The following is a 19,282-nucleotide window of genomic DNA, read 5'->3' as shown; positions in this document are numbered from 1 at the left end:
TAACATGAAAGTACAAACAGAAGGAGGCCACTCAGCCCATCAAATCTTCATCATTGTTAGGCCAAACACTATCAACGTCCATAAGCACTCAGGTGGATAATTTGGTCCCTCTCTCAAGAATTGCCATTCTCCCTTTCCATGCTCCTCAATTGTCCCTATCTTCCTGAACACAAAACATTGGGAACTTTAAGTAGGAAAAGTGACCTGCTGTAAATTCAGCAGCTCCACAAAAGCACTTGGATTGTTACTTGGATTGATCCAATTCCATCAAAGCACAAACCATACGATGGACAGCTTAATCACATGGTCCAACCCCCGGAACTGGTGCAGGGATCCATCATTAGGTTTCTGCTTATCTGACTTTCCCTGCTTTCACCTGAAAGTGCTAGGGCACACTTCCACAGGCACCAACTCTCACTGGGGCATACTTCCACAGACACAGCCTGACATTGGGGTACAGTTGCACAGGGCTGATCTTAACTTTCCCCATTCCTCGCATTGTTGGATTTTAAATCCCTGGATCAAACATCCCCATTGAACTTTAGAGGACAAAATGACCACCTGTAATTAGATGACTCTGCAGTCATCCTCAGACAGAAGTCTGGGGTTGAAATGATCCAGAATCTGCTTCAGTGTTCAGTGTGACCAAGAGGAAAAGCTCAATGTTCAGGATATGAAATACCAAATAAATGGTCGAGGATTTCCTGCTCATCTGTTCTTACCCCTGAGTTTTCACCTGAATACTTGTCCTGAATTGCCAAGGGACTCTGAGCTGTTGAACGACATCCTGAACTGTCAATCCCTCCTGCAAAATCAAACATCATGTTAGAGTCTAAGACCAAAGCTGCACTGAGCCAACACAGATGTTTCCATTTTGACCGAATCATCCTCTAAAGCTCAGCATCAAATTTATATCAGGTCAAGATAATAGCAAACAAAGAGTTCCAGGCAGGGGAGCCCAAACCCTAATCCAGACACATGGGCACACAACTGGAGTAAAATGCTAACACTGAGTTCACACAATACAGGGGGTGCTTTGCTAATGTTGACAGTAGCAAAGGATTAGAAGTATTCAGTGGAAATGTCCATCGACAGGATTCCACGATCAATCAGATTAACCATAATCCATCCACTCCACCTCGACAGTCAGTAAACTCAGTGTCTAGGCTGATACTGGGCTACTTGGAGTGGAAGGGCTTTAAGAAGTAAAGTAATTCTGAGTTGTCTATCCCACCTGCATGTCTGTCTCCCGCTTGTTCACATCCGTCTCATGAGCCTCTCTACATATTTCATGGTTTTATAAGTGTCCCCAGCATTTGTCACAGATAGCACTGACCATTTGGGATTTCAAAGGGAATGAGTGAATTGAGTAGAATTTGTCCCAAATGATGAGTATATAAGAGTGTGGCAAAGCTGATTACATTCCAGTCTTCAACATTTCAGAAGCAGGTCTCGGATTTAAGGCTTTTATTAACCACACTCTTGAGTCATGAATTGTCACCTCGCTGCGGTGTAAGAGATCCATGGGCTGCTACAACAGGTACTCTATCATCTTGCTATGTTTCGGCCAGTTTCCACCATTGATCCCTCATATTGCACTGAATAACACCATTTCCTTCTGCAGTAGTGTGTAAACAAAAATAAAATTAGGCAGTCACGGGGAAACAATCAAAGAAAGACCCAAGAGAACCATGCAGCTGGGAATGTGCTGGAATCTTCCATTCTTCATCGTTACACTGGAGCGTGGGGGACTTAAGGAAAATAAGACATTGGGTGTTGTGCAATCCAGAAAGGACACAATTCAAGAACCAGAAGGACTAACTGGAGAACTATGGGCTTTAGATCCTAGAAAACAGATTGATAAAGGTGAATAAAATACTGAACAACACTGAGAAAATAGGGTGAGGGTACATTATAGATTCATCAGGACACTGCAGCAGCATAAAGGGCAAAATTACGAGAACAAATTGCATGGATTAGGCTTATATTCAAGTATAGAAGATTAAAAGATGATCTAATCAAGATGTTTAAGATGATAATAAGATTTAAAAGAACTTGGTAAGATAGAAACTATTTATTCTGGTAAAAGTGTCCAAAAAAAAAGGAACATAACCTTAAAATTAGTGCTTACCCATTAGAGGGTAATATCAGAAAGCACTCCTTCACACAATTGATGATAGAGAACTAGACCTCTTTCCCAAAACATTGTGGATGTTGGAGCTTTCAAGACCAAGACAGATTTTGTTAAAAGTAAATAAGACTTGCATTTATAGAGCACCTTTGCGACCTCAGAACATCCCAAGACAATTTACAGCCATGTAAATGCTTTTAAACTGTAGTCAGTGTAATGTCAATTTGTTCACAGCAAGTTTCTATAAACAGTACTGCGATAAATGACAAACTGTTTCAGTGATGTTGGTAGAGAAATGGATATTGGTTCAGGGTGAACTTCCCTGTTCTTCTTCAAAAAAGTGTATAGGATCTTTTTTGACTGTTACCACCACAGCTCCTGTGTTTCTTCACCATGTTTACCGTTTTACAGGCTCACACTGATGTGATTAATTGGGACGGCCATCTTGAGTTTGGCCATTGTATCAGACCTGCAGCAAAACATGATTTCATAATCTTGACACTGCTAGATTGAAGTGCATTCAGTTTCAGGGGAAAAAAACTTCAGCACCATTTTAATGCAGAAATGAAGTTGATAATTTAAAGCAGCAATCCACTGAACAGATCTTGGAGACACTTGGGCAGTATCTTGCATTGAATGCCTCCACAGTTTTCAAGTTGCAGCATCAGCAATGCCTTTCATAGAACCAATGGCACGGGGACAGGACCTTCGGCCCAAACTGGTCCATGCTGACCAAAATGTCCATCTAAGCTAACTCCATTTGCCTGCATTTGGCCCATATCCCTCTAAACCTTTCCTATCCATGTATCTGTTCAAATGTCTTTTAAATGTTGTCAATGTCCCTGCCTCAACCACTTCTTCCGGCAGCCCTTTCCACGTATGTACCACCCTCTGTGTAAAAAAAGTTGCTCCTCAGGTTCCCATTAATTCTTTCTCCTCTTAACTTAAACCTATGCCCTCTAGTTCTTGATTTCCCAACCCTGGAAAAAAGACTGAGTGCATGCACTCTATCTGTGCCTCCCATGATCTTATACACCTCTCAAAGATCACCCCTCAGTCTCCTACGGTCCAAAACAAAAAAGTCTTGGCCTGTCCAATCTTTCCCTATATCTCAGTCCCTTGAGTCTGGCAACATCCTTGTAAATCTCTTTTGCACTCTCTCCAGTTTAATAGCATCTTTCCGAGAGCAGGGTCACCAACGTCCTGTACAACTGCAACTTAACTTCTCAACTTTTTTATTCAATGCCCTGACAGATGAAGGCTAGCATAGCAAAAGCCTTCTTCACTGCCCTTTCTACATGTGACTCCACCTTTAGAGAACCGTGCACCTGAACTCCAAGGTCCCTCTGTTCCACGATACTCCTTAAGGTCCTGCCATTCACCGTGAAAGTCCTACCTTGATTTGACTTTCCGAAATGCAACACCTCACACTTATCTATATTGAACTCTATTTGCCATTTCTCGGCCCACTTCCTCAGCGATCAAGATCCTGCCGCAACTTTTGATAGCCTTCCTCACTGTCTACAATTCCACCTATTTTAGTGTCATCTGCAAACTTAAGGATCATGCCTTGTACATTCTCATCCAAATCATTGATATAGATAACAAACAGCAATGGGCCTAGCACTGACCCCTGAGGCACAGCTCTAGTCACAGGTCTCCTGTCCAACAAGCATCCTTCCACCATTACCCACTGCTTCCTACCATCAAGCCAATTATATATCCAATTTGCCAGCTCTCCCTGGATTCCATGTGATCTAACTTTCCAGCGCAGGCTACCATATGGAACTTTATCAAAGGCCTTATTGAAGTCCATACAGACTACGTCCACTGCCCTGCCCTCATCAACCTTCCTGGTCATTTCATCAAAAAACTCCATTTTGTAAGGCATGATCTCCCATGCACAAAGCCTTGTCTTTCCAAACGCCTGCATATCTTATCCCTCAGAATCCTCTCTAGTAATGAGGGCAGCACGGTGGCACAGTGGTTAGCACGGCTGCCTCATAGCGCCAGGGACCCGGGTTCGATTCCTGGCTTGGGTCCCTATCTGTGGAGAGTTTGCACATTCTCCACGTGTTTGCGTGGGTTTCGCTGGGTGCTCCAGTTTCTTCCCACAGTCCAAAGATGTGCGGGTTAGGTGGATTGGCAATGCTAAATTGCCCCTTAGTGTCAGGGGGACTAGCTAGGGTAAGGCTTATGGCTATAAGATAGGGTCTGGGTGGGATTGTGGTCAGTGCAGACTCGATGGGCCGAACGGCCTCCTTCTGCACTGCAGAATGCTATAACATGAAGGGAAAGTCGTGTTTGACGAATCTACTGGACTTTTATGAAGATGTCACTAGTGCGGTTGACAGAGGGGAACCGGAGGATGTGGTGTTTTTAGATTTCCAGAAGGCGTTCGATAAGGTGCCTCACAAAAGGTTGCTGCAGAAGATTGGGGTACATGGAGTTAGGGGTAAGGTGGTGGCGTGGATTGGGGATTGGCTATCTAACAGGAAGCAGAGAGTTGGGATAAATGGGTGCTTTTCTGGTTGGCAGTTGGTGACCAGTGGCGTGCCGCAGGGATCGGTGCTGGGGCCTCAATTGTTTACCATTTACATAGATGATCTGGAGGAGGGGACTGAATGTAGGGTATTCAAGTTTGCTGATGACACGAAGGTGAGTGGGAAAGCGAATTGCGTGGAGGACGCGGAAAGTCTGCAGAGAGATTTGGATAGGCTGAGCGAGTGGGCGAGGATCTGGCAGATGGAATATAACTTTAGCAAATGTGAGGTTATCCACTTTGGAAGAAATAATAGTAAATTGGAATATTATTTAAATGGAGAAAAATTACATCGTGCGACTGTGCAGAGGGACCTGGGGGTCCTTGTGCACGAATCGCAAAAACTCAGTCTGCAGGTGCAGCAGGTGATCAAGAAGGCGAATGGAATGTTGGCCTTTATCGCGAGGGGGATAGAATATAAAAGCAGGGAGGTCTTGCTGCAACTGTACAAGGCACTGGTGAGGCTGCAACTGGAGTACTGTGTGCAGTTTTGGTCCCCTTATTTGCAAAAGGATATATTGGCCTTGGAGGGAGTGCAGAGAAGGTTCACCAGGTTGATACCGGAGATGGGGGGTGTGGCTTATGAGGAGAGATTAAACAGATTGGGTCTGTACTCGTTGGAGTTTAGAAGGATGAGGGGTGATCTTATAGAGACATATAAGCTAATGAAGGGGCTGGATAGGGTAGAGGTGGAGAGATTCTTTCCACTTAGAAGGGAAACCAGAACTAGAGGGCACAGCCTCAAAATAAGGGGGGGCCGGTTCAGAACAGAGTTGAGGGGGAACTTCTTCTCTCAGAGGGTAGTGAATCTCTGGAATTCTCTGCCCATTGAAGTGGTGGAGGCTTCCTCGTTGAATATGTTTAAATCACGGGTAGATAGTTTTCTGATCGATAAGGGAATTAGGGGTTATGGGGAGCAGGCGGGTAAGTGGAACTGATTCGCTTCAGATCAGCCATGATCTTGTTGAATGGCGGGGCAGGCTCGAAGGGCCAGATGGCCTACCCCTGCTCCTATTTCTTATGTTCTTAACTTATCCACCACAGATGCGAGGCTTACCCGTCTATAATTCCCAGGTTTTCCTTTGCAGCCTTCTTAAATAAGGGCACAACATTTGTTACCCTCCAGTCTTCTGGTACCTCACCCATTTTTCAATGGTTTGTTCAGATCAAGTAGGTCTCATGATAACAACTTCTGGCCATTTTGAGTGCGCATCACTTATGACTAAAAACATGCAACCTTCAAAAGGACCAGCAAAATCTACATGCAATTGTTGCCATGGCATTTTAGACCACTCCCAAGGGTGTAAAAGAGACAACGGTGATATATTTCTTATTTCTGTACAGCAGGGGTCTCCAAACTACGGCCTGCGGGCCACATCCGGCCCGTAGCGGGCTACATCTGACCCGTAGCCAGTGGGGCGGGATGGGATTCCCGCTGCCGAAAACACTCCCACGTCCAGAATCCTGCCGCTGACTCAGGATCTGGACGCGGGGACAGAAGCCACAGGCCGGACATTTGCTGCCGCTCCGCGCGGTGTCTGATGGACCCATGGGAATCCCCGGCCTCTTTGCCGGCCTATCAGAGCTGCAGTCCTGTGACTGACAGTTCATTAAACGAATCAGCAATTGAGACATCTGTTATCCAATTGCCGCTCTGCATTGACTGAGTGACAGCTGCTTTATCCAATCCATAAGCTCCATCTGTCTGAAATGAGCAAGAACAATGACATTGATGGTGGCAATTCAGACCAATTCAGTAATGGAAGGAAAAAAGAAAAGAAAAGTGGACAGTGAGTGCCACCTGTTTAATGAAGAATGGGGTGTAAAGTACTTTTTTGTACAAGCAGGTGATAAAACCTTGTGTGCCATACGCAACTAAACTGTTGCAGTTTTGAAGGAGTACAATGTACGTCGGCACTATGAGACCAAACATGAACCAGGTTATTCCCAATTCACAGGAACATAGCGTTCGGAAAAATTTGAATCAATGCAAAGCAGGTTGCTTTCCCAACAAGTTTTATTTACGCAGAAGATAACTGAAAATGAAGCTTTAACCAGGGCCAGTTACAAACTAGCTTATGTGTTGGCTAAAAGAGGAAAGCCATTCACTGATGGAGATCTCATCAAAGAGTGTATAATGGAAGCAGTGGAAGAGTTATGCCCAGAAAAAGCAAATCTGTTCAAAATCATCAGTCTTACGCCAAATACTGTTGCTCGTAGAATTGAGGATATAGGAAGCAATATATTTAATCAAATTGCAGACAAAGCAAGACATTTTCAGTTGTATTCTCTCACACTTGATGAATCGGCTGATGTGTGTGACACATCACAACTCCTAGTATTCATCCGTGGCGTCGACAGTGAATTTAATGTGACACAAGAATTAGCATCAGTGCATAGCATGCACAGCACAGTAACTGGAGAAGACGTCTTCAAAGAATTGCAAAACACTGTGTTAGAATATAACCTGGAATGGAATAAACTGCAATGCGTGACAATTGCTGGAGGAAAGAACATGTCTGGGGTGAAGACAGGTTTGGGTGGACAAATCACAAAAGCTTGTGAGGTTGGTGGATTCTCAAAGCCCATGTTTCTGCATTGCATGATCCATCAACAAGCATTGTGCGGAAAATATGTGGATATGTCTTGCATTCTGAAACCTGTTGTTTCAACAGTGAATTTCATTCGATCTCACGGGCTTAATCATCGCCAGTTTCGTGATTTTCTGAAAGAAACTGATTCTGAGTTCGGTGACTTGCCTTATTATATAGCAGTTCGATGGCTTAGTTGTGGAAAGGTTCTATCACGGTTTTTTCAGCTCAGAGAGGAAATTGATTCCTTTCTCACAGAGAAGAATTGACCCGAACCACTTTTATTAAACACTAACTGGCTTTGGAAATTGGCATTTTTTGCAGACATGACAGGCCATATGAATCAATTGAATCTGAAGTTGCAAGGTGAAACAAATTTGATTTGTGATCTATTCGCACATGTCAAGGCATTCAGGGCAAAACTGATGCTATTTCAAGGACAGCTGAAAGTTCATAACTTGGTTCATTTTCCATGTTGTGAAAAATTTCATGAAGAAAGTGAAGCAGAATTTCCTTCTTCATTTGCAACAGAAATCATTAAGGACTTGCAAAAACAATTTCAGGAGCGATTTTCTGATCTTGATGGAAACACAGATGAAATAAAGCTGTTTCAAAATCCATTTGGCTACAATGTTGAAACACTCCCAAGTCATTTTCAAATGGAAATGATTGATCTCCAATTAGATGACATGCTGAAAGACAAGTATAAAGAAGGAAATCTGATCCAATTTTATAAATCTTTGCAGCCTGAGCAGTTTCCAAATTTGAAGTGATTTGCTTGTGGATTTGTATCAGTTTTTGGTACAACATACCTGTGTGAACAAATATTTTCAAAAATGAAGTATGTCAAGTCCAAATATCGAGCAAATTTATCTGATGAGCATTTGAAGTCCATTCTAATAATTGGCTCCTCAAGCTTGAAGCCTCAGTTCAGCAATATTTTGAAATTAAAAAAGCAGTTCTATCATTCCCATTAATCTTGTGCAAAACATCATGATTTGTTGGTTACGATTGAAAACTCCAATTGCCAGAATTGTGTAGAAAGGTGCAGACTGACTTTATTTTTGTTCGACCTTTATTAATGGTTCAAGTTTACTTTGAATTTCTTTGCTTTGTTTTACTGAAGTTCTTTCTTGGGGCGTGTTTATTTTTATTATTGTGTGCCACAAAATTGGGCAAATTCTCATTTCAAGTAAACATTTGTAAAATTTCAGTAAATAAAATTAAGCAAAAAATGAATAGCCTGCTTTTCTCATCTGCAGTTAAGTAATTGATTATTTTGTCAGAGCATTTGCTAATGTTTGACATTTTTACTCATTATATATCATTTCTCAGTATAAGCACCGCATTGTTTCTTTGTAATTGTCACATTTCTCTTTTGTTCTGAATCATATCATGCTGATTACAAAGATGATCTAAATAAAACTTATTCATTCATTTAAATTTTATTCATTCATTTATAAAACTTTTTTTTTTTCTTTGGCCCCCGAAAATGTGTAAAATATACGATGTGGTCCTCGTACTGAAAAGTTTGGAGACCCCTGGTGTACAGGATTGACAATGTCCACTTTTTTTTCAATCTGAGCATCCAGGTCCGGCCACCAAAACTAACCACATGCTAATTCCTTCCTCCTGACAATACCAGGCTTTCCTTCATGTAGTTGTTCAAGAACTCTTTCAGGCAGACTAGGAGGAATGATCATTCGGATTCCCCACAATAGACACCCACCTTGGACGGACAACTCAAGCTATCCTGAACATATGGTTTCAAATCAGGATGCATACGATGCATTCCAGTTATTGTTCCTTTCAATGCCATATCCATCATCTTCCCCATCGTGGGATCATTTCTGGTCTCTGAATTTGAGAAGCTGTCACAAGCAAATGACTTGCTACGGAAAAATAAAGAATATGAGCAAAACTAGTTGGTGGCATCTGCTCAAAAGGCATAGGTAAGTGTGATAATGCACCAGTATTAGCATGGCACTCAAGACTGACAATACTTTATATTGTAGGAGTGTGCAAGTCAGTGACATCTTTGCAATCGGCTAACAGCTAAGGATGGTATGCCTTTATATGGCCCAAAGATAGTAGTTAAGGGTTGATGATTAGTCAATAATGTGAAATGCTGATCGTACAAAAATGATACTCAATACTCCTTTTTCTAGCTAGTTAGATTCAGCACTAGTCAGAGAATGCAAAGCAAAAGCTATTTGTTGTTCTTCTCCTGAAGTCATTATATGTGAAACTACTGCCCCCAGGCCATAAGGTGAAGTGTCACAAGCAACCAGTAATGATAGCTTCAGATTAAATTGAACCATTACTTTGGACTTCTACAAAGCATCTTTGACATCCTTGCATGCTTTCTCACATACTGTTGTACAGTCCCATGAATGTTTCACACATAATAAATCATGCAATGGGTTCAATAACATAGCTAAGTTAGCAACAAATTTGCCATAATTATTTACTAATCCTGGAAAGAACCTCAATTGTGTCACATTAGTCGGACGTGGTGCTTCTAAAATAGTGTGCATCTTTTTAGGTGCTTTATGTAGGCCTTTACTATCAATAACATGACCCAAATACTGGACTGATGTCTGGAAAAACAATTACATTTTTCTTTCTTGATACGCAGACCATGTGCTTGAAGATGTTCCAATATTGCTTCTAAATTATTCAAGTGCTCTTGTTTACTTGAACCTGTAATTAGGATATCATCCAGGTAACATTGTATACCGGAAACACCACTTAAAATCTGATCCATCGATCTCTGGAATAGGGCTAGTAAGGACGTTATTCCAAAATGCAATATTTTATAATGAGACAGACCTTTATGAGTAACAATGGTAAGCAATGGTTGAGATTCAGCAGTTACATTATTCTGTAACCATGCTTGAGAAAGATCAATCGTGCTGAATTTCTGCCGACTGATAACCCAACAAACAAATCTTAAATTAAAGGAAGCGGAAATTGATCAGCACAAAACAGCGGATTTATGGTTGTTTTAAAATCACCACAAATACGAACTGAACCATTTGGTTTCATGACAGGTAGGATTGGGGTCACTCATTGTAATCGACTCTAACACACCAGTGTTAACAAGTCACACTAATTCTTCTTCGACCTTAGGGCGAATTACACTGCTTTTCATTTGAGACATTTTGGTTGACTATTAGACTTTTAACTTTCACATGAACTCCCTTCATTGTGTCCAGTTTCTCTTTGAATACACTCTTGTATTTATCCAGAAGGTACTGCAGGTCTATTTTGACATCAACCAATCTATTGACAGCTCTCCAGTTAAGCTTTTTCTTCTTCAACCACGATCTGCCAAATATAGCTGGAAAATTGTCTCGGACCACATCGGGAGGCAACTTCACTGTTAGTCCACTTAACTCTACATGATGTAACCTTTTCATGGCACAATCTCTTCCGTGTATGTCCTTAAAATCACATCAGCTAGTTTTAAAGAAAGATGCTTCAGCTTTTGTTGGTACGTGGTCTCAGGAATTAAAGATACAGCAGCACCAGTATCAGCCTCTATCCTAATATGTTGTCCGCTTCAGAATCACCCAGAATCTGTGATCCACCCTGTATGGATAAGATGTTCATTTGGAGCTCTTTGTCATATTTCTGGATGTTCTCTTCTTCATAGTCGTAATTCTTTTCTTCCATGTTGTAAATTATTTTTGTAGAATGCAACTTGTTCTTCTTGAATGTACCCATAATCATCTTCTGAGTATTCTTCTCAAGGGAAATTGGTCTAGTCCAACAAGCTTTTGAAATGTGACCCATTTTGCCACAATTCTTGTATTGGCTAACCTTACTCCTGCATTCACTTGCTGAATGATCCCTTTTGGCACATCTGTGACATGCTTGTTGCTGTTTTGACACTATGTGGGCCATTTTCAACTTGTGGATCTTCATTCCTGCCAGTTCCATCGACACTGATTTTGACTGCAGCCTTTAAAGTCAAAGCATGCTTAATAAGCAATCTTCGTTGGATAGCCTTGTTTTGGAGACCACAAACTAGATGATCTTGAACAGTATGTTCTGATGACTCACCAAACTTACAATGTATGCCAGCGTTTTTAAGGTTGCCACAAACTGAGCGATGATTTCACCTTCAACTTGATTCCTTTGGTGGAATCTGAGCCATTCCGCAATGATCTGTGGCTTTGGAGAGTAATGCTCTTCAAGGGGCTTTGTTAAGCCATCCTAAGTTTTGGTTTCTGGCTTCACTGGATAAACCAAGTTGCGGAACAAATTGAAGATTTTACTTCCTACTGTACTGAGAAACACTGGTATGAGCAACTCATCATTCATTTTTATCGCTTGTACAACGTATTGAAAACTCTCAGCAAAGGAACTCCATGATTCATTTTCTTAATTGAAAGGGCCCATGGATCCTAATTGACCCATCATTTCTCCTGCAGATACTAGTGACTTGAGACTGCTCAGTATATTTTTTTTACTGTCTTCCCAGTACTCCCCTTTTTACCCTGGGGACCGTTGACTTGATGTATTTTATTTCAAACGACCCCAGCTGTACAGCAAAACATTCCTTCTTTTCAAATATGCCAGTTACTACCTGGAATTTCGCCCTTCTCTGATCAGAATGAAACCCTCTTTTAAAACCACTCACTGAGGTTTTTTGTTCTGGTCTTCCTTCTGGCACTTCGATCTTTAATCCTGCTGTTGCTTCTCCACAGCCTTCTCATATTCAAAGTGTGAGGGGACCCACAATATTTTTCTCTTCTAAGAATTGTTTTCGATATTTTTGACAAAACGAAGTCCTTACTTGTCACCAATTTTCATTTTGTAATGTCCTATGTTAAGGGTTGTGGATTTTAATAAAAAGAAAAGATGTGGTTTGCACACATAGATTCAAACTAACAACAGATTTATTGAAGGAACTGTTGCCTGCTCAAGAGGACAAACTTAAACTAAAAGCAGGAGCCTCTGAAACACCCCAATGATGTCACCATCAAATCATATGAAGTAAGTAATATCGCCATAGGCCCAGATGACCACTGGCTGCTCTTCCCTTTGAGGAGGAAAGCTGACTGGTGCTGATTTAACCAGAGGATCACTACACCTCAGGCAAGGTTGAGAGAGTGAGCCTTTATGAATAACCTCAGCCAGTATGGGAATTTAACCCAAGCTGTTGTTGTTACTCTGCATCACAAACCAGCCATCCAGTCAACTGAGCTAACTGACCCCATCAAATCATGTGACCTGATCTTACAGCAATCTTTTAACTATCTAAATATATAACATATCTCTCTCACAGTTTGGGGATTTTATCTCTCTTGAGGTTTGGGGGTTATTCTGTTTCGGGATTGGGGTTCTCTCTCTCAGGTTTGGGAGTTTCTTTCTCTCGGGGTTTGGGTTTTTTCTTCGGTTTGAGGGTTTTCTCTCTCTCAGGGTTTGGAGGCTTCTCTCTGGGATTTTTTTCTCCCAGAATTTGTGTTTATTTCTCAGCATTTGGGGCTTTCTTTCTCTTGAGTTTTGGGGGTTTATTTCTCTCAGGGTTTGGGGGTATTTTTCTCTCAGGGTTTGGGGGGTTATTTCTCTCAGGGTTTAGGGGTTATTTTTCTCTCAGGGTTTAGGGGTTATTTTTCTCTCAGGGTTTAGGGGTTATTTTTCTCTCAGGGTTTAGGGGTTATTTTTCTCTCATGGTTTATTTCTCTCAGGGTTTGTGGATTATTTTTCTCTCAGGGTTTGGGGGTTTCCTTCTCTCAGGGGTTTGGGGGGTATCTTTCTCTCAGGGGTTTGGGGGGTATCTTTCTCTCAGGGGTTTGGGGGGTATCTTTCTCTCAGGGGTTTGGGGGGTATCTTTCTCTCAGGGTTTGGGGGGTATTTTTCTCTCAGGGTTTGGAGGTTATTTTTCACTCAGGGTTTGGGGGTTTCTTTCTCTCAGGGTTTGGGGGTCATTTTTCTCTCTGGGTTTGGGGGTTATTTTTTCTCTGTGTTTGGGGGTTATTTTTCTATCAGGGTTTAAAGAACAAAGAACAATACAGCACAGGAACAGGCCCTTCGGCCCTCCAAGCCCACGCCGCTCCCTGGTCCAAACTAGACCATTCTTTTGTATCCCTCCATTCCCACTCCGTTCATATGGCTATCTAGATAAGTCTTAAATGTTCCCAGTGTGTCCGCCTCCACCACCTTGCCTGGCAGCGCATTCCAGACCCCCACCACCCTCTGTGTAAAATATGTCCTTCTGATATCTGTGTTAAACATCCCCCCCTTCACCTTGATCCTATGACCCCTCGTGAACGTCACCACCGACCTGGGGGGTTATTTTTCTCTCAGGGTTTGGGGGGTGTTTTTCTCTCAGGGTTTGGGGGTTATTTTTCTCTCAGGGTTTGGGGGGTATTTTTCTCTCAGGGTTTGGGGTTATTTTTCTCTCAGGGTTTGGGGTTATTTTTCTCTCAGGGTTTGGGGGTTATTTTTCTATCAGGGTTTGGGGGTTATTTTTCTCTCAGGGTTTGGGGTTATTTTTCTCTCAGGGTTTGGGGTTATTTTTCTCTCAGGGTTTGGGGTTATTTTTCTCTCAGGGTTTGGGGGTTATTTTTCACTAAGGTTTGGGGGGTATTTTTCTCAGGGTTTGGGGTTATTTTTCTCTCAGGGTTTGGGGTTATTTTTCTCTCAGGGTTTGGGGGTTATTTTTCTCTCAGGGTTTGGGGGTTATTTTTCTCTCAGGGTTTGGGGGTTATTTTTCTCTCAGGGTTTGGGGGTTATTTTTCTCTCAGGGTTTGGGGTTATTTTTCTCTCAGGGTTTGGGGTTATTTTTCTCTCAGGGTTTGGGGGGTATTTTTCTCTCAGGGTTTGGGGGTTATTTTTCTCTCAGGGTTTGGGGGGTATTTTTCTCTCAGGGTTTGGGGGTTATTTTTCTCTCAGGGTTTGGGGGTTATTTTTCTCTCCGGGTTTGGGGGTTATTTTTCATTCAGGGTTTGGGGGTTATTTTTCTCTCTCTGGTTTCCCGCTCTTACCCGTTGCCCGAATCCGGGTGTTTTTCTTCTCCGCGCATGCGCGCCCGCACGGCCTGCCGGGAGTTGTAGTTCACCGGGGAGAGGCGGCCGGTTCCTGAAAATACCGGGAAAATGGCGGCGGCCCGGGGGCACCAGGCAGTGGCGATGCTGGGATCGAGAGCCGCCGTTGGATGGAGGTACACGGCGGAGCGGGCCGGCGGGAGTGTGCGGGGCTGGAGGCCGCGCAGCCTGCGTTTCCCGAGTGTGTGCGTTGGAGTCGGTGTGGGTCTCGGTTGAGTGAGGTTTTGCCGCGGGATCTTTGTGATTTGATCTCTTTCCCTCCGCAGGTTTGCCGGGATGTTTGTGAGTTTGAGAGGCTACGCTTCACGCTGGCAGCTGCTGGTCAGCGGCAGCCTCCTGAAACCAGTGATCTGCTGGAGTGGAGATGTGGGCACTCATGGCGGAGCGGCCCTGCGGCATGCCAGCTGCCTCAGCAAAGGGCACCCTCGAGCAAAAACTCACAGGACTAGGCAAGGGGAGAGATGGCGTTTACAATCTCCATCTGTAATCACTGTTTGCAGCCAAAAGATGTTGGACCACATGGGCACTAACCGATTATACTCTATCAATGGAGGAGGATTGCTCACTGAGAGCTTAACTATCCCGGCAGCTCCGATCACAGCAGCTCATCCGGACTGTCCATTGGAAAGTGTGCAATTTATCCCACAGTTAACAATTTGCAAAGCACCAAGTCAGCACACAATAAAGAAGCTACAGTTCCAAGCTCAGGGAAGGCAATTGATGACCCGCAGCTTACTCAACATTTACCCTCTGGCTCCCAAAATTGTGTATATTAGTCTGGGCAGTTCAACACTTCTGACCCACAGATCATTCTCACAGTCCAACTCAAATAGAAGCTCAGAGAAGCCAGTAGTGAGCCCTCCGGTCAGACTGCGGACTAAGTTCATGGTGATATGTCTCTTTGGGACGATAATAATGGGATTGTGGTTCTATGTCCACTTGGAAAAGGAGCAGCAGCAAAAGGTGAAACGCCAGGAACAGCTAAAGAAGTTAACACTTGGTCAAGGCGACTTCAAATTGCTGGATCACACTGGAAGATCCAGAACCAAGAAGGACTTCTTTGGCCAGTGGGTGCTGCTATACTTTGGGTTCACTCACTGCCCTGACATCTGTCCTGATGAGCTGGATAAGATAACCAGCGTTGTGCAGATCTTAGACAAGGAGAGAGCACTGCCTCCAGTTCAACCCGTCTTCATCACAGTGGATCCAGAGAGAGATGGGGTAGAGGAGATGGCACGGTATATCAAGGATTTCCACTCTCGCATGGTGGGGCTGACAGGGACCGCCGAACAGATTAAAGAGATGGGGAAGGCATTCCGGGTATATTACAGTGCCGGTCCCAAGGATGAAGACAATGATTACATTGTGGACCACACCATCATAATCTACCTTCTAAACCCAGATGGGCTTTTTACTGATTACTACAATAGGAATAAAAGTGATCAGGAAATTGCTGAGAGTATCCGCAGCCATATGAAAACCTATGTTAATCTCTTCAGTTGATGACAAATAAGGTTCTTGGAGAATATATGTGCCAGCGTCAGTTATAGGAATGGAATTTTTAAGAACAATGTAAAAGGACTTGCATTTGCATTGTAACTTGCATGACCTCAGATCGTCCCAAAGTGCTTTACAACTGAAGTACTTTTCAATTGTTGTAATATAAGAATTGCAGCAGCCAATTTTCTTGCTTTAAACTTCACAAAATAATAATATGATGATGATCAGAAACTGTTTTTTGTGATGCTGATTGAGGAATAAAAATTGGTCAGGACACCAGAGATAAATCTCTGGTTCTTCTATTAAATAGTTCACCAAAGAGGCAGCTGAGGCCTTGGTTTTATGTCTAATCCAAAAGATGGCACCTCCACCAATGCAGCGCTCCCTCAGTACTGCATTAAAGTATCAGTCTTGAGTTTTGTGCTCAAGTCCTGAAGTGGACTTGAATCTACAATCATCTGACTCCAGCAAGACTGCTGCCAATTGAGCCACAGCTGACATTGGCAGAAACCACTCAAATAAAGGCAAAATACAGCAGATGCTGGAAATCTGAAATAAAAACAGAAAATGCTGAATCAACTCAGCAAGTCTGGCAGCATCTGTGGAGAGAGAAACAGAGTTAATGTTTCAAGTCATATACATATGGACTCAAAATGTTAACTCTGTTTCTCACTCCACAGATGCTGCCAGACCTGCTGAGTTTCATAGAATCCCTACAGTGTAGAAGGAGGCCATTTAGCCCATCAAGTCTGCATTGACTCTCCGACAGATCAATTTATCCAGGCCCTATCCCCGTAACCCCACGGATTTACCCTGTTAATCCTCCTAACCTACACATCTTGGGACACTAAGGGGCAATTTAGCATGGCCAATCAACCTAACCTACACACCTTTGGATTGTGGGAGAAAACCGGAATATCTGGTGGAAAACCAAGTTGCCACAAGGAGAACATGCAAACTCCTGCTAATGCCAGGAATGTGTCAGAGTTCCCACCACCTTATCTTTACCCAGAAGGGCCTCAAAACAAAGGACAATGCATATTCTGTGCAAGAAATTGATGCATGTTATAATAAATTATTCAGAGTATGTATAGGTCCTGAGGATGAGACTAGAACCAGGCAACACAGTTTAAGACCAATAGATCTCCCTTTTAAGACTGAGGTGAGAATTTATTTTCTCTGAAAGTCGTTAGTATGTGGAATTCTGTTCCCCAGAGAGCAGTGAAGGCTGGATCATAGAATTTATTCAAGGCAGAGTTAAGACCAATTTTTGATAGTCAAGGGTATCAAGGTTATGGGAGGCAGACAGGAAATTGGAGTAGAGATCGCAGCCAGATCAGCCATGATCTTATTGAATGGTAGAGCAGGCTCTAAGAGACTGATGGAGTACAATGTTGGTAAATGTGAGGTCATCCATTTTGGTAGAAATAACAGCAAAATGGACTATTATTTAAATGGTAAAGAATTGCAGCATGCTGCTGTGCAGAGGGACCTGGGTGTCCTTGTGCAGGAATCTCAAGGAGTTGGTTTGCATGTGCAGCAGGTAATTAAGAAGGCAAATGGAATTTTGTCCTTCATTGCTAGAGGGATGGAGTTTAAAAACAGCGAGATTATGTTGCAGCTGTATAAGGTGCTGGTGAGGCCACACCTGGAGTACTGTGTACAGTTTTGGTCTCCTTCCTTGAGAAAGGATATACTGGCACTGGAGGGGATGCAGAGGAGATTCACTAGGTTGATTCTGGAGTTGAGAGGGTTGGCTTATGAGGAGAGACTGAGGCTATACTCATTGGAATTCAGAGTTCTTATAGAAACATATAAGATTATGAAGGGAATAGATAATGTAGAAGCAGGGAAGTTGTTTCCACTGGCAGGTGAAACTAGAACTAGGGGGCTAGCCTCAAAATAAGAGGAAGCAGATTTAGGACTGAGTTGAGGAGGAACTTCTTCACACAAAGGGTTGTGAATCTGTGGAATTCCCTGCCCAGTGATGCAGTTGAGGCTACCTCATTAAATGTTTTTAAGGCAAGGATAGATAAAGTTTTGAACAGTAAGGGAATTAAGGGTTATGGTGAGCGGACAGGTAAGTGGAGCTGAGTCCACAAAAGATCAGCCATGATCTTATTGAATGGAGGAGCAGGTTCGAGGGGCCAGATGCTCCTAGTTCTTATGTTCTTATCAGCTTTTCACTGCTGGAAATTCAAAATGAAACCAAATTATCAAAATAAATTTCATAAAATCAGAGATGACAGGCAGGCACATCCAGACTCTCACTTTATTGGAGTTGTCAACACAAATCTTCCTCTCCTCCCCTTGTCTAGTTAGATTTAATTTGGGGCAGTCCACTTTAGGAAGGATCTCAAGATGTTGGGGAGAGTGTGGAGGTGATTTATCAGAATGGTATAGGGATGAGTGACTTCAGTTATGTGGAGAGACTCGAGATGATTGTTCTCCTTAGAACAGACAATAATACAGTAAAGAACCAAACAAAAATAGAAAGTACAGAGATGATTTTAAAAAGCAAATGAAGGACAAAGAAATATGAGAATAGATTAACTTATATAAAAGGGAATACAAAAGTATTTATAAGCATATATGAAACTTGGAAATGTCCTAAACCCATTAGGATAGTAACCGACTTCAGGAGGACACAGGCTAGTAAAATTGGGCAGATGGAATTTAGAGCAGAGAAGTGTGACATGGCCTGCAGGAAGAGTGAGGAGAGGCAACCTGAACTAAATGGTTCAATTTTAAAAGGGTTGTAGGTACATAGACCTGGTACATGTCATTTTTTTTTACAAATTAATTTACAGGATATGGGCATCACTGACTTGGCCAGCATTTATTGCCCATCTCCAATTGTCCTTGGAGGTGGTGGTGAGCCACCTTCTTCAAGTGTTGCAGTCCATCTGTCATTGCTATACTGTTGATAGGAAGGAATTCCAGAATTTTGACCCAACCCTGAAAAATGATATGATTCTAAGATGGGATGGTGTGTGAAAACAATTTGCAGGTGATGATATTCCCATGCATCTGTTGTCCTTGTCCGAAGTGGGAGAGGTTGCAGGTTTGGAAGTGCAGTTGAAGGAACTTTGTTGAGTTTCTGCAGTGCATCTTGTAGATGGTATACTGCTGTCACTGCACCAATGGTAGAGGGAGTGGATGTTAAGATGGATGAGGAACTGATCAAGCAGTTTGCTTTGGCCTGGATTGTTGTAAGCTTCTTCTGTGTTTTTGGAGCTACACATATCCAGGCATGTTAGGAGTATCCCATTACACTGCTGACTTGTGCCTTGTAGATGGTAGACAGGCTTTGGGTAGTCAAGAGGTGTGAAGTCAATTAGATTGGCCAAAGGCTGGCATTTGATGATAGGGACCTCAAGGAGGTAGGGATAGGTCATACACTTTCCCCTGCAGGCTGAAGAAAGGTGTGAACACATTAGCGTTGTTTCTTGCATTCACA

General features: G+C 42.7%; 1 protein-coding gene across 1 annotated transcript; it reads left to right on the top strand.

Annotated features, from left to right (window-relative positions):
* The first annotated feature begins 14,317 nt into the window (after nt 1-14,317).
* On the top strand, nt 14,318-16,426 carry sco2 (synthesis of cytochrome C oxidase 2). Its single transcript, XM_078235701.1, has 2 exons — nt 14,318-14,438; nt 14,589-16,426. Exons 1-2 carry the CDS (start codon nt 14,374-14,376, stop codon nt 15,823-15,825), a joined length of 1,302 nt encoding a protein of 433 aa, XP_078091827.1. The 5' UTR covers nt 14,318-14,373; the 3' UTR covers nt 15,826-16,426.
* The last annotated feature ends 2,856 nt before the right edge of the window (nt 16,427-19,282 follow it).

Source organism: Mustelus asterias, chromosome 19 (genome assembly GCF_964213995.1).
Source record: "Mustelus asterias chromosome 19, sMusAst1.hap1.1, whole genome shotgun sequence".
NCBI classification, from domain to species: domain Eukaryota; kingdom Metazoa; phylum Chordata; class Chondrichthyes; order Carcharhiniformes; family Triakidae; genus Mustelus; species Mustelus asterias.
Note: the sequence above shows the minus strand (reverse complement) of the source record. Positions and strands in the feature narration are given on the sequence as shown.